Raw genomic sequence first — 15,544 nt, 5'->3', positions numbered from 1 at the left:
TGTATATGTACAGTGGTATGAAAATGTATCTGAACCTTTTGGAATTTCTCACATTTCAGCATAAAATCACCATCAAATGTGATCTGATCTTTGTCAAAATCACACAGATGTAAAAAAGTGTCTGCTTTAACTGAAACCACCCTAACATTTACAGGTTTTCATATTTTAATGACGATAGCATGCAAACAAGGACAGAGGGGGGGGGTAAGTAAACCCTCTGCCGAATGAGACTTATAAAGCAATTAAAACCAATTTTTAACAAATAATTTAAATCAGGTGTGTGCCCAATCACTGATGAGTGGTTGAAAGCTGCCCTGCCCTCTATAAAACACACACCTGGTAAGAATTGTCTTGATGAGAAGCACTGTCTGATGTGCATCATGGCTCGGTCATCTGAAGACCTTCTATCATAGATTGTGTATTTGTATAAACCTGGGAAAGGACACAAAACCATCTCTAAAAGTCTGAATGTTCATCAAGTCAGAGAAGTTGTCTACAAATGGAGAGAGTTTGGCACTGTTGCTTCTCTCCCAAGGAATGGCCGTCCACCAAAGATGACGCCAAGAGTTCAGTGCAGATCACTCAGAGAGGTAAAAAAAGAACCCTAAAGGGTCTGCTAAAGACTTGAAATCACTGGCAGTCATATATCTGTTCAAACATCAACTATATGTAAAACTATGGCCAAGAATGGTGTTCATGGGAGGCCTATACGGAGGAAGCCACTGCTGTCTAAAAAAATATTGTTGCTCGTTTAATGTTCACAAAAAGGCAGTTGGACACTCCACAGACGTTTTGGCAAAATATTTTGTGGACTGATGAAACCAAAGTTGAATTGGTTGGGAGTCATGTGTGGAGGAAAAATGGAACAGCTCACTAACATCAACACCTCATCCCCACCGTGAAGCATGGTGGAGGGAGGAGCATCATGATTTGGGGCTGTTTTGCTGCCTCAGGGCCTGGACAACTTGCAATCATTATCTTTATCAACATGTTTTGCAGGAAAACCTGAGGCAGTCTGTCAGACAGCTGAAGCTAAAAAGAGGATGGATGCCGCAACAAGATGGTGATCCAAAACACAGAAGTAAATCAACTTCAGAATGGTTTCAGAAGAACAAAATAAACGTTCTGGAGTGGCACAAGTCAAAGTCCAGACTTGAATTCCATTGAGATGCTGTGGCATGACCTAAAGACAGCGATTCATGTCAGATATCCCAGGAATCTGACTGAACCACAGCAGTTTTGAAGACAAGAATGAGCCAAGATTAGTCCTGATCGATGTGCCTGACTTATCTGCAGCTACAGGAAGCACCTGGTTGAAGTTATTTGAAGTTGCCAAAGTGGGGGCCACAAAATATTAAAATTTGAATTGTTCACTTACTTATTTTGCCCCCTTCTGTCATTGTTTGCATACTATCCTCATTAGAATATTAAAACATATATATGGTTGGGTTGTTTTAGTGAAAGCAGACACTGTTTTTTCATCTGTGTGATTTTAACAAAGATCAGATCACATTTGATGGTGATTTTATGCAGAAATGTGATAAATTCCAAAAGGTTCAGCTACTTTTTCATACCACTGTACATAGTACTAGGCCTATTTGTCTTTACTGGCTCTTATGTTAACTCATTCCTGGCATTGACAGACGTAAAATTAAATTAAACTGGCTGTGAATCCTCATCTTTCAGTGCCATTGACGGCACTAGACGTCCAATTCATTTTGACTTGGAGCGGCGAATGAAATTCATTCATTCGCCGCTCCCAGTCTAAATGGATTGGACGTCTAACTCCGTCAATGGCAGCCAATTAATTACCGAACAATTAACATGATCAAATGCATTGTGACTTAACTCAGACATAATTACTTAAATTCCTATTTACCTTTATGTACGTCCACTGAAGTCTTTCACCAATCGCTCGCTGACACTCAGAGAGGACCACCTGTTCTCCGACGGCGTCCAAACACAGAGCCCCCGCGGGGCCCCATCTTACTTCTCCGTCCGAGTTGAAATCACAATGCTGTCATAACAAACGTGTTAACTTTTTCGCAGAAGTAAAGGTGAAACTCGTCACCGTTACCTGACTTCCAGTGCCGGTGCACGGCGCCAGAATCATAGCGTCTCGACCCGGGAGTCGGTCGACGCATCCGCCGACTGCGACGTTGTACATCTTTGAACATATTTACTGTTATTGTTTTCTTATTCTGGGCTGACGTACGAGAAATAACAATTGAATACCTCGCCTGAAAGTTCGGGTCGATCTTGCGGAACATAAAGCTGAGGATAAACTGTCGTTAGGTACCAATGAAAGTCCCGACAACCCAACTTCTTCATCAGCTGCAAACGTTCGGTAATATTGGGCCTCTCAGACTGCACATAAACAATATCTCTTAATGTTCCTCTTCCATTGACGGCGATAGATGTCCAATCCATTTTTACTGGGTGGGACTAGCACTAAATGATCACACACCTGCCGAATAAAATGCGCCAGTGTGTCCCGCCTGTAGAAGATACTCCGGTAATTATCCAACCAGGTGTCAGCTACGCGGATTTTGTTCCTCTCGAGCTGCTCATGGTCTTGGGAAGGGAGGGAGTGGTCCAGGTGAGCCACACGAGAGCAGGGGACCACCTCCATGGAACCTCCACATAACCAGACCTTGGAGAGAATCAGTAATAACAGCAGGATTAGGTTTTGTTTGATTGTTTTACTTCTAACACATTGATGTCAAACTGAAGGCCCAGGGGCCAGATCTGGCTGTAGTAGTCCTTAATAAAGACTAAAGAAAATCAGAGAACATTTACTTTATTATCAGGCATGAAAATGGGTGAGGGGTTAAAAAGGTGAGAAGGGTGTGGAGGAAATATGTTCCGGTACACTGAACAACTAGGCCTATCCCAAACGACAAATTTTCTCCCGATTAGTCGACTAATTTAATAATTTTTTTCCCCTCCTTTTTTTTATTTTTTATTTTTTTACTAATTCAGCAATGAAACTTTTGATGACGCTTAATTATTCACAAAAACCTTTTGGAACGCTTAACTTCTTAGTTAAAGTACAAATAAACACGTAAAAACATCAATAAATCACAAATAAACAATGACGTCAAATGCTGATACCATTACCTAGTGCAAAAGAATGGAATGTAAACAGATTCAGAACACTGACTTCGCCTTTCCAACATAATTCAAAACAATTCTTAAAAAAAAATATCTGGCATTAATACTATAGTATACGATATATAACAGTAGTATAATAATTATTAATAATTATTTTATTTTTAAATAATCACCGGAAGTAAGTAGTCATTGCATGTGGTGCCAGTAATCAATTTTTTTTTATTTTTTTTTTGCGTTTTGGAGAAGAATGCAGCTAGCGGCCGCCTGATGTAAACAGCTTTTTTCGTTGAAATTTCTTGTGAATAAATGCTTAAATCCCCAAATTCTTTACAGATATGGACGTAAAAGTCTCGATTCTTGGTTAAAAGCAAAAAAAATGTGCAGTTAGCATTTATTTTACGTAAATATTGCGAACTGCGACGACAATGCAGGAGCGGCTAATTTCTCCCACTGATTTTTTTCACGTTATAAAATGCATGCATGGTACAAAAAAATATAATAATTACATTGAATCCTCGAACAAATCACTCTTGAGAAAATCCTTCCTGCTTGTAGCCGGTAAAGCTTTCATACTTTTTTAACAGAAATCCGGCGTTAGATAGCTGCATGTGTTTGTGAATAGCTCGTCTAGATGTGGGCAGCCCCCTACTTGACTGTGAGGTGCAGTCGATCTGAGCCGTCAATACTTTATGAAGTCTATGACTAACCAATGTCAGAATAGTTGTGAATTTGATAATTGATTATGTTTTGATCAGTCAAATAATTATGACAGCCCTTGTTGGCAGTCATAACATCCTTTTTGCAGGAAACCTACTACGACGTGGCCCGCACCAAAGCAGAGTTTGACAACTCATACTCTAAAACATGTTTTTTTTCCCCTAATGATCACATATTATCTGTCATGTCTTGATAAAAAGCAAAACATTCCCAGCCCATGAATTTAACACAGCACGCACAATGGAAAAAAATGTTCAATCTCATAACATGAATCCTATTTTCACTGGATTTCATACAAAAATTTCATTTACCCGGATTGACAGCTCAATTTGTTCCCCTCCCCGCAGCAGAATACCAGGATCAAAGGCTCCCACATTGTGGAAGAAATGCCTGTCAATGGCCAGAACTCCTCCTAAAGCTGGACTCCTATTGCAGTCCGAAACCAGAAAACAGGATGAAGTAATCACAGCAGATTGGAGAAAAACATTCCACCACAGTGTTAAAATGATCAACGAAAGTTCAACTCCGGGTTGTCGTCAGGACACAAAAAGACCATAACAGACGCTGTAAACTCACAGCGCAGCTTCCACCGCCAAGTCTGATTCGTCGTCCAGCACTTGCGGTTTGGACTCCCAGGAAAACTCCAAATTCCAGTTGAAGACTCCCCACACTGGCCACTGGGTAGCGCTGTACTGGAAAGTCTCCCGGTGAATCACATCCATAATGGGGGAAACAACTCGGGTCCTGCACAAAACAACACCACACTCATGACGTGTGCGCCTGGGTCCAATAACATGCCATTTTTTACTAGCTCTGGCGTGCATGTGTTTGAAATATTTCCATCATGTGATGTAATTTTAGAATCAACAGAGACAAAAGAGCAAAACAGAAATGTCTAACATATGACCAAACCAAAGTAAAGCTAATTTGACGGCTAATTGGAGCCACACTGAGGACCATCGTTTTGTCTTACTATCAAGGGCGTAGGTTTGCATAGGAATGGTAAGGACATAACACTACCAACATTTCAGGATTGCATTACATAATGAGTTCGGTTATCCAGGTAATTTAGATTGTACTGTATTCCCATATGTTATAAGTAGGGTTGTTCCGATCATGTTTTTTTGCTCCCGATCCGATCCCGATCGTTTTAGAGTATCTGCCGATCCCAATATTTCCCGTTGTGATTGCTTTTTTTTGCTCCCGATTCAATTCCAATCATTCCCGATAATTTTTCCCGATCATATACATTTTGGCAACGCATTAAGAAAAAAATGAATAAAACTCAGACGAATATATACATTCAACATACAGCACATAAGTACTGTATTTGTATATTATGACAATAAATCCTCAAGATGGCATTTACATTATTAACATTCTTTCTGTGAGAGGGATCCACGGATAGAAAGACTTGTAATTCATAAAGGATAAATGTGACTTTGTATATTGTGACTAAATATTGCCATCTAGTGTATTGAGCTTTCAGTAAAAGATACTGTAGCCATTTAACTGTTCTGCCCAAATGCATGACGGGAAGTGCAACCATGACTGTGCGTAGTGGCACCAATTGATATATCTTCTCTGAATTGGGAAATAAGAAAAAGATCAACCACTATCTTTCTTTCCCACATTGCTTCTCACGATATTTCTAATTGCTGAGAGAGGAATTTTAAGGCTTTAGCCAATTAAAAAAAGGCTCCAAAGACTGCCATAATTCACTCTACTCATTTTACGCTGTCTTTTGCCTTTATATAAAGATAAAACGGCGCCATTATAGATTGAATGCGACAATGCGTGAGTTGGTCGTGCAGCGCATGCGGTACTTGCATTAAATATTTAAACGTGATTAATTTTTTTAAAAATTAATTACCGCCGTTAACGCGATAAATTTGATAGCCCTATTTTAAGCCAAAACTAGACTCTGGATGAGTGTAAGACATTATGTCTGTAACGTTAATAAATACCATTAGAAAAGGATTCAATTAAAATATATATATATATATATATATTTAAAAAAGGCATGTCCGATATTTTTTTGCCGATTCCGATACTTTGAAAATGACATGATCGGACATCTTTAGTTATAAGGCTAAATTATTAAGGGAATTATTTTTATTATGTTCAAAACTACATTTACCCATTTTCACTTGTCCATTTTCCCCCTCAAACGTTTGATTGGCTGATGACTTGACCCACCCCTGACACACACACGCTCACACTTACATAGCCCCAACAGAAATATATGTCGACAACATGCCGGCTCCTCCACCCCCTTCGAAGAGGAGGGATATTAGAAGTTTTTTTCAGCCAGCAGCAGCAGCCACTGTAGGTAATTTAAAAAGACGCCAAACTTGTGGCGGTGGGAGACACACCACTAATTTTACTACTGAAAGTCCGACCTGCATCAGAGTTAGCATAACATTAAACTGTGTACACTTGCTAACCTGCAAAACTCGAGTAGGAAGCTCCTTAGAGCAGGGGTGGGCAAACTATTCCACAAAGGGCCGCAGTGGGTGCGGGTTTTTGCTCATACCCATCATGAGGACAGCCTTTCACCAATCTGGTTTCTTACAAGTGCAATTAGTTGATTGCAGTCCGGTGCTCCTTGTTTCCACTGAAACCTCATTGGTTATACTGTGTGTGCTGAATCAGTTGGAACAAAGACCAGGACCCACTGCGGCCCTCGAGGACTGGTTTGCCCACCCCTGCCTTAGAGAGAAGTGTCCTTCTGTTTGTGTTTTCTTCTGTTAATGTTAAACTGTGAGAAATGTTTTGAACTCTGCTGGAAACTATAGAACAGAAAAACTTGAGCAAGAAGCTACTTAGAAAGAGACAGGTGCTGCAAAACTTCATATGATGCTGACACAACACAACATACACAAAACATAATCACAATAAACTACTATAATTTTTTTTTTATTGGGGGGGGGTGCCCATGATTTAGCATATCAACTAATTAGGTTCATATTTTGTAAGAAATGTAGCCCTGACCCCCGTTCACCCATTCTGTTTGGTCTTATTAATGTCCCATCCCGAGTAACAAGTGGACATGCACGTTATGCAGTTATATATCTTCCCTACCAATGTTGAGACCAAACCTACGTCCTTGCTTACAATTGAACCTTTCTGACCTGTCCTGAGCCACCCGCTCCAGGAGTGGTTCCAGCCAGCCTTTCTGACATTCACAGTGGGAGTCCATGAAGACCAGCACCTCCCCAGAAGCTTCGGACGCGCCCAGGTTGCGGCACCCACCGACACCGAGACGCTTATCGCTGCGTATTAATCGCACCCCGTCCAGATGGGACGTATATTCAGAGAGCCGAGTCTTCAAGTGATCTGAAAGTAGACAAAGACATGAATGTTTATCCATACAGGTACATCAGTTGTTAATTTTTTTTTTTTTTTACAACGCGCTCGCACCGTGCGTGCTGTGGTCATCCACAAGGAGGAGCTCCAATAAGAACGCTCGCGGTGCCGTGTTGAGGACGCTGTGCAGCGTGCGTAAAAGAGTGGACCAACCCTCGTCGTGAAAGCAGATGATGACACTGGCAGAAGGCAGTGACTCACTGTATTGGTCGCCGAGACACCTGTTGAAATATAACACAATCAGAACTAGAACGACCTCTTAAGGCCAAGTAAGTGTGAAACACCAGGGAATTTGAGCTTGAAAATAATCATAATAGAATTGTCCGATAATGATTTTTTAAACCGATAGTCCAATACTGATATGAAACCGATACATTCATATGCAGTGGTGGACTTAACATGTTATGGCTAATTGTACTGTGATGCCCCACTGCATGCTTTAATAATGATAAATGTAACAACTTCAAAGGTTTTCCAAATAAAATAAACATTCTGTGAAAAATAAGAAAACAACTTCAACCGAAGTTATTTATTATCGAAATCACTCCGCTCACGTAACAAATCCCAAACATCTTAGCTTGGTGACATCTACTGCTGTGCTAAGCTGTGACCAGCCCTTGTACAAAGGCAGAAGGCTTCTACATTCACTATGAAGGCAACATGCATATTGGCCGATATCACAACGACACCGATATATGCGGTGGTGGACTTAACATTAAGGTCATTTTTCCCGATCATATACATTTTGGCAATGCATTAAGAAAAAAATGAATAGAACTCAGATGAATATACACATTCAACATACAGTACATTCAATATACAGTACTGTATTTGTTTATTATGACAATAAATCCTCAAGATGGCATTTACATTATTAACATTCTTTCTGTGAGAGGGATCCACAGAGAGAAAGACTTGTGACTTTGTATATTGTGACTAAATATTGCCATCTAGTGTATTTGTTGAGCTTTCAGTAAATGATACTGTAGGCATGCCCAAATGCATGATGGGAAGTGGAACCATGACTGTGCGTAGTGCTACCAATGGATATATCTTCTCTGCGTTGGGAAATAACATAAGGTGTTAAGAAAAAGATCAATTGCTACCTTGCTTCCCCACATTGCTTCCCATGATAATTCTAATCGTAGGGAGAGGGATCGTAAGGCTCTCGCCAATTAAAAAAAGGCTCCAAAGGCTGCCAAAATTCACTCTACTCATTTTACGCTGCCTTTTATCTCTCTATATAGGTAAAACGGCGCCATTACAGATTGAGCGCGCCAATGCGTGAGCGGGACGTGCAGCGCATGCATTAATTGTGTTAAATTTATTAACGTGATACATTTTTTTAAAAATTAATTACTGCCGTCATCGGGATAAATTTGATAACCCTACTTTAAGCCTAAACTAAACACTCTGGATGAATGTAACGTATTATGTCTGTAACGTTAAATACAATTAGAAAACGATTTCATTAAAATATATATATATATATTTAAAAAAGGCATGGCCGATATTTTTTTGCCGATTCCGGTACTTTGAAAATGACGTGATCGGACCCGATCGATCAGGATGCCGACCGATCGGGACATCTCTAATATACAGTATATATACATAAGTTTTTTTTTTTTTATTATACTTTGGGGGGGAAAAAAGTTTAAAAAAAACATGTTATATATGCATCTCTTTCCAATGCTAATCAATACATTGAACATACACACACAAAAAAAAAAAAAAAAAATTGGGGGGATGGGGCGCGCTACATCGCGGTTTTTCACTCATCCTAGCGGGTTCTGGTCCCCATTAACCATGATAAATGAGGGATCACTGTAATCATTTTAGAAAACAATAATATAAAAAATACAATTGTGATTACTAATTTTAAAATAATAATATTTGGTAATATTTAAGTTTTTTTGAAAGACCACTTTCCACAATGACCACGATGTCACTTGCCCTATAAGGGGTTAAAGGTCTTTAGTGTCAACTTTTTGAATAGCTTACCACAGTAGTGACCAGTATCCCTGAAAGGATTTTAGAAAAGTGTAAATAATAACAACCAAAAAAAAAAAAAAATTACCCCTCACTCCCACCTATGTAGACATGCGTAAAAGTGTGATGCCCTCACTTTGGATGTCGCGCCTCAGGCAACGAGCGATCCGGTGCGCCCTCCTCCTCCGCCTTCCTCGCCGCAGGCAAGAGCACCCTGTAACTCCACTTCTTGCTTTCTGTCTCCTGCGTGGACGCCACAAACAAAAGCTGATCTTCTTTCAACGAGCTGATAGGGACGAGTTCAGGAAGGAGCTCCAATGTCGCGTCTCCTATCAGCTCCAAGTCGTCCGGCGGCCCGGGGTTCCCGCGGAAGCGATGTCGCGGGCTGTCAAAATCCTGAAGAGAGCTCTCGTTCTCTCTGTGAAAAAGGTCGGAGACTATCAACAGGACCAAAGTGAATCCGAGGAGCAACAACCACAAGCATAGCATCCTCCTGAGTTGTCCCATATTGGACAGAGAAACCGCAACTTAGCCCATATTGCTCTTTAGTTCTTAACCGTCAAGTCCACAGTGCATGCACCAAGCACATCTGTATCCATTAGACTGCAGAAGCAGGTTGTTAAAGTCCCGCAAACTCCAAAACAGTGGACTTCTCATCTTGCACATCCCACGGTCCTAAAGCCGGCCCACATATTTGGCTCCTGAAAAACATGTGTACATCCACCTGCTACTAACTGTTGAAGGAGGCAAATCTCAAAGTCACAATAAAAAGATGAGATGAACCTGCCAGACATTAACATAAAAAAAATATACTGCTGGCCAACAGTACATATTTTTCAGGTGAACCTCACTTGAGTATTTTCCTTTTTACTTGTCATTTGAAAACTGATACCTGAGAGGTTAAGGAGCTCATAAAACAGCAGGATAGAAGATTGTGAAATTCTTTGCAGGGCAACTTTTACAAGCCGTCTTTCAAATATTTGACATGACTGCAAAATGACAGCATGCTATTATTGTTGCTAGCGTCCACCCACATGTGCGCAAGACTTCGTTTGGTGGCAACGACGCTTTACAAGCTGCCGGCCATCTGTCGGTACCGGAAAACAGAGGTGGTCCGGTCCAGTTTGGACCTCACGGTTCTGTCTTGGCACTGAGAAAATCATCTGGATGAAGGATAAGAATGTGGAAAATCAGAGCTTTCTCCCTGCTTTGCTATTAAAGTGAGATTTTAAGGTTATAGCACTGCCTAGTGCTGGTATAAAACATTTTTTTATCCTTTCTGTTCAGCTGCTTAGACACAGGGAATATGAATCTGAGTGTCCTTATGGTCAGAGCAGTTTTAATGTATCTCATGGGAGATTGATATATTCCCATTGAGGTTGTTCATCATGTTTTGTTTTACTAGGAGAAAGCAGTGAGCAGAAAGGGGTTACAAGAGGACAGAAAGGAAGGAAGCAGACAGAAGAGAAAAAGAACAAACAACAACAAGAAATACCGTAATGGCCCGAATATAAGATGATGTTTTTTGCATTGAAATAAGATTGAAAAAGAGGGGGGTCGTCTTATATCCGCGGTCTAGACATTATACCCATTCACGACGCTAGATGACGCCATATATCATTGAAGCGATGTTCTGTTATGACATATCTCAGCTACTCTCCACATTCACGACGCTAGATGGCGCCAGATATCATTGAAGCGATGTTCTGTCATGACAGATCTCAGCTACTCTCCACCTTCACGACGCTAGATGGCGCCAAATATCATTGAAGCGATGTTCTATCATGAAAGATCTCAGCTACTAGTTTAACCAGTTTGCATTATTTTATTGCAATGTTTTTCCTGATTCAGATTTTTTCAAGACTACAGTTACAGTTAGACTTCACTTTGATAGTTAATGCAGTTATTGCAATTTTGTTGTTTAATCACAATAGGTTTATTTACATTTCAAAAACCAGAAACTATTCATTTACGAATGTGATTGCACTTTAGTTTACATATTTAAATGTTCAGATATTAAGATTTGAATGAGGCAAAATAACATGTTAATCCCTCAAATATATTGTTATAATTATTTGTTTCAGATGTACTGTAATTATTTTCTGTATAAAAATTAATTTGGTGTTCAAAAAGTCTTTTTTCGTCTTATAATCAGGGCCGTCTTATATTCGGGCCAGTACGGTACATTGTTACACGCCTATGCTACCTATGAACATAGTGGTGCTATCGTTAGCCAATTATATTTATAAATAGACAAAATGTGGGGGCCTGATAACCAGTGTTGTTAATCTTACTGAAAAAAAGTAATTAATTATAGTTACAAATTACTTCTCCCAAAAAGTAATTGCGTTAGTAACTCAATTACCTGAATGTAAGAGTAATTAGTTACTTGGCAAAGTAATTGGTGATAATTACTTTTTTTTTCCTCCAAAAAAAAAAAAAAAAACATAGGCCAAACTATGTGTTAATGCTAAGTTTTTTTGTGAAGGTTTTTGGTACAATTGGCCAGAGCCCAATTCTTTACCCTAATTTACCCTTCACCCTGAATCAACTGTTAAAAGTTGTCAAAATTGCTCCCATTATTGCATTAGTTCCCTTCTCTCTACTTTTGACAAATGAAAGTTTTAAAACTATTTCATCATTTAAAGATAGATTCAAGTCAAGATTTTGCCGATTTAGTAGTATTTTAGATAAAAAGTTACTTAGGTTCTTTAGGAAGGTTCTCTACAACAGAGCCATAATAAAAGGTCTACTGCTTTAAGATGGCGGCTGTTTACTAACGCATCTAGTGCCGTGTCTGTCATTTTGCATCTAGTTATATCTATATACAGTATATGCAGTGTTGTTAATTTTACTTTAAAATAGTAATTAATTACAGTTACAAATTACTTCTCCCAAAAAGTAATTGCGTTAGTAACTCAGTTACCTGAATGTAAGAGTAATTAGTTACTTGGCAAAGTAACTAGTGATAATTTTTTTTTTTCTCAAAAAAAAAAACAAACAACAAAAAAAAAAAAAAAAAAAAAAAAACAGGTCACACAATGTGAAGTTTAAAGGATTTGGGGGACAATTGGCCCTAGCCCAATTCTTTACCCTCCACTTAACTAGACACAAGGGTATTGCGATAACTAGCTAGTAACCTTTGCTATGTGTGGAAGTCATTTAAAGTTGTGAATCAACCGTTAAAGTTGTTAAATTTGCTCCCGTTATTGCATTAGTTCCCTTCTGTCTACTTAAAACATGTGTAAGTTTTAAAACTGTTTCATCATTTAAAGATAGATTTAAGTTAAGATTTTGCCGATTTAGAAGCATTTTAGATTTAACAAAAAAAAAAAAAAATACTTAGGTTCGCTAGGAAGGATCTCTACATCAGGGCCTTCCTGAGAGGTCTACTGCTTTAAGATGGCGGCTGTTTACTAATGCATGTAGTCCTTAAAACATGTTGGCAATGCAGCTGTGTCAGTTTTTGCATCTAGTTCTATAATATGATATCTACCGTGTCATGTGGGCGTAGGCGTCAGGTATTATTGGAGCCACCTAGCATCGCGGTTGCAACGGCGTCTTCCCCACTGCTGCTCTGCTCTCGTCCCCGTGAGTCCGTTTCTCTCCGTTTCTCTCTGACTTTTTTTATTCAACCAACTTAGTAACGCATAGTAACGCACGCCTTTCCCGCATCAGTAACGGTAACGGCGTTGCCAAGATGAGAAAAGTAATTAATTAGATTACTCATTGCTGAAAAAAATAACGCCGTTAGTAACGCCGTTATATTGTAACGCCGTTATTAACAACACTGCTGATAACCCGAGGAGAAAGAGGAGGGGAGGTTAGTCAAAAGGAATCTTGATTTAGATGGGGTGAAGCGTACACAATTCAGCAAAGTGAGGTCAGGGAACCCAGTATTCTGTATATCACATATAAGTGTGGATATGTTGACATCCTATTCTATGGTACCTGATTGCTAATCCTGGCACTGACAATCTCCCTACCTGAGTGTGTCTAATTGGCCGCAGTCATGCGTAAACCCAATCAGACAAGTTCTAGTGCTACAGAAAAGTGGACATATTCCTCCAGGGCCCCAGCCAATCGAGGGGTCACCCCTCGCCTCCCCCCCGCAGCACTGGCAAAGGGGCCACGAGTCATTCCCCGCGGCACCAAGGGCGGTCCCCTGGTCCGTCCACGCCCCCATTAACCGGCACTCAGGGAAGGGATGAGGGGACACAACTCCGCCCACCTGGACCCCCAGCCACTGCCGCAGCCCCCTCAACTGACACAGCACACTGCAGGACCCCCACAGCCCACTAGGCCCAGGGTAGTAAAGGATCCCTTTACTTTAGGATATATATATATATATATATATATATATATATATATATATATATATATATATATATATATATATATACACAATGGGGAGAATAAGTATTTGATACACTGCCAAGTATCAAATATATATATGTATATATATATATATAGTCAAGTTGTAAAGCAATAAGACTGCAACAAAAACAAATGAAAAGAGCAAAAAAACATTTTTATAATGGGTCGAAATTATTTTTCGAACACCTTCGACAGTCATTTGCTTTGCATGATTTAGACACAAATGTCCTAATCATAATATGGCCCAAACACAAAAAGGAAGAAGAAGAAAACTATTTCAATGAAAAATTAAGTGTTGAAATACAAATTTTTCTTTTTTTCTATGATTGAATTTATTTTTGGGGGGGATTAAAGTGAATTTTCTTTTTGAAAATCTATATTGTTTTAAAGCAGGGGTGTCCAAACTTTTTGCAAAGGGGGCCAGATTTGGTGTGGTAAAAATGTGGGGGGCCGACCTGGGCTGACGTCCTTTACGTAGAACAATATATTCAAGCAAATTTTAGCAAGCCATTCTGTGTGTCACATTTACTTTATAAATTTTTTAAATTAATAATTTCAACAATCTCACAATTAGCCTTTGTGGCGTTCTCTTTCGGCTCTCGGGCTCTTGCAAAATACTGCTGCTGTGAAATTAAACTAGCTTCAAGTTGCTTCAATTTCTCGCTGCGTATCTTCCCTGTAATCTTGTCGTACATGTCAGCGTGTCTTGTTTGGTAATATCGCCTCACATTGAACTCTCTAAAAACAGTGACAATCTCTTTGCAAATGAGGCAGACACAAATGTTGCGTATTTTAGTGAAAAAAATAGTCCAGTTTCCACCTATACTTGAAGCGTTGGCTGTCGCAGTCAACTTTTTTTTTTTTTTTTTGTTGATTGTCACCATTTTAGAAAATTGGAAGTCAAGGGTCACATGGGCTAATGTTGCTTAGAGTACTGCTGCCTTTTAGTGGGTAAATGAGGAGCAGCATTTAATATGGAAGCTACTTCATTTTCTGGTAGCAGTACTGCTGACCAATTTATTAAGTCTGTCTGCGGGCCAGACGTTATTGATCTTATGACAGAGGCTGGGGGCCAGATGAAATTTGACCAGGGGCCGCATTTGGCGCCCGGGCCGCACTTTGGACATGTCTGTTTTAAAGCAACTTATTTTTTTGGGATTGAATAATAAAGTGAAAAATGTCGTAGCCAAAATGTGGCCCGAACACAAATCTGCATTACTTCAATCAAAAAGTTGCTTCAATAAAAAAAAAACTTGACTTCAATCAAAAAAAAATAAATAAATAAATAATAATAATAATAATCATAATAATCAAAGAAAAATAACTTTCACATGCGGTTTTTTTCTTTTTTAGTTTTTTGGGTTTAAAATTTATTTTTCCATTCAAACACATTTTTTTTAATTGAAGCGACTTTTTTTGGGTTGAAAATACATATTTTGATTGAAGCAACTTTTTTTTTTTTTTTAATTGAAGCAACATTTTTTTTGATTGAATAATAAAGACACAAATCTACCTCCATATGGCTCCGCCCAGGGGATACAATTTTTGACAGGGGTAACTACATTGGCACGACCCCATTGGGCGTACCAATTTCAATGGATGGCGGTCTTGGCGAAAAGTATTGTTTCAGCAGCCTGATTTAGAATTCCCCTCAAGAATGATGGAAAACAAAAAACGCTCAATGTCAACTTATTATTTTAAATATTCTTGTAAGTTAATTTTATTGCTGACACTGTGTTTTGGGGTCATCAATATGTTGTGGCCCCCCTGCCCCAAAAGTCAAACTCCGCCTATGGTTTTGTCTCAAGAACAGTCGGGAAACACTGCTGGAAGGCAAATGCGCTCGCGTCCCTCCTCCTCAGGATGACAGAGCAGCGCCTTCTCATGATTGTGATTACAAAGAGGAAGAAGGACATCTGAGAAACACGCACCAAGGAAGGAAGGAAGGAGTTCATTTCTGGGTTAACGTGCAATCTTT

General features: G+C 39.4%; 1 protein-coding gene across 2 annotated transcripts in view; it reads right to left on the bottom strand.

The window, feature by feature from the left end:
- Nucleotides 1-9,745, bottom strand: part of LOC130910809 (polypeptide N-acetylgalactosaminyltransferase 15-like) — a 42,427-nt gene extending 32,682 nt beyond the window's left edge. For both annotated transcript variants that reach the window (XR_009061907.1, XM_057828376.1), the window contains exons 1-9: nt 9,326-9,745; nt 7,255-7,421; nt 6,966-7,170; nt 4,408-4,575; nt 4,143-4,257; nt 2,468-2,653; nt 2,236-2,367; nt 2,078-2,167; nt 1,880-2,017 (exon numbers count right to left, since the gene is read on the bottom strand). Coding sequence is in view for 1 of the 2 variants with exons in the window: in XM_057828376.1 (XP_057684359.1) it covers nt 1,880-2,017; nt 2,078-2,167; nt 2,236-2,367; nt 2,468-2,653; nt 4,143-4,257; nt 4,408-4,575; nt 6,966-7,170; nt 7,255-7,421; nt 9,326-9,696 (1,572 nt within the window). In the remaining variant the exon portion in view is untranslated. The remainder of the gene's footprint in view (nt 1-1,879; nt 2,018-2,077; nt 2,168-2,235; nt 2,368-2,467; nt 2,654-4,142; nt 4,258-4,407; nt 4,576-6,965; nt 7,171-7,254; nt 7,422-9,325) is intronic.
- Between the last annotated feature and the right edge of the window lie 5,799 nt (nt 9,746-15,544).

Source organism: Corythoichthys intestinalis, chromosome 22 (genome assembly GCF_030265065.1).
Source record: "Corythoichthys intestinalis isolate RoL2023-P3 chromosome 22, ASM3026506v1, whole genome shotgun sequence".
NCBI lineage: Eukaryota > Metazoa > Chordata > Actinopteri > Syngnathiformes > Syngnathidae > Corythoichthys > Corythoichthys intestinalis.
The sequence above is the reverse complement of the archived record's forward strand: the minus strand, read 5'-3'. Positions and strand labels throughout refer to the sequence as shown.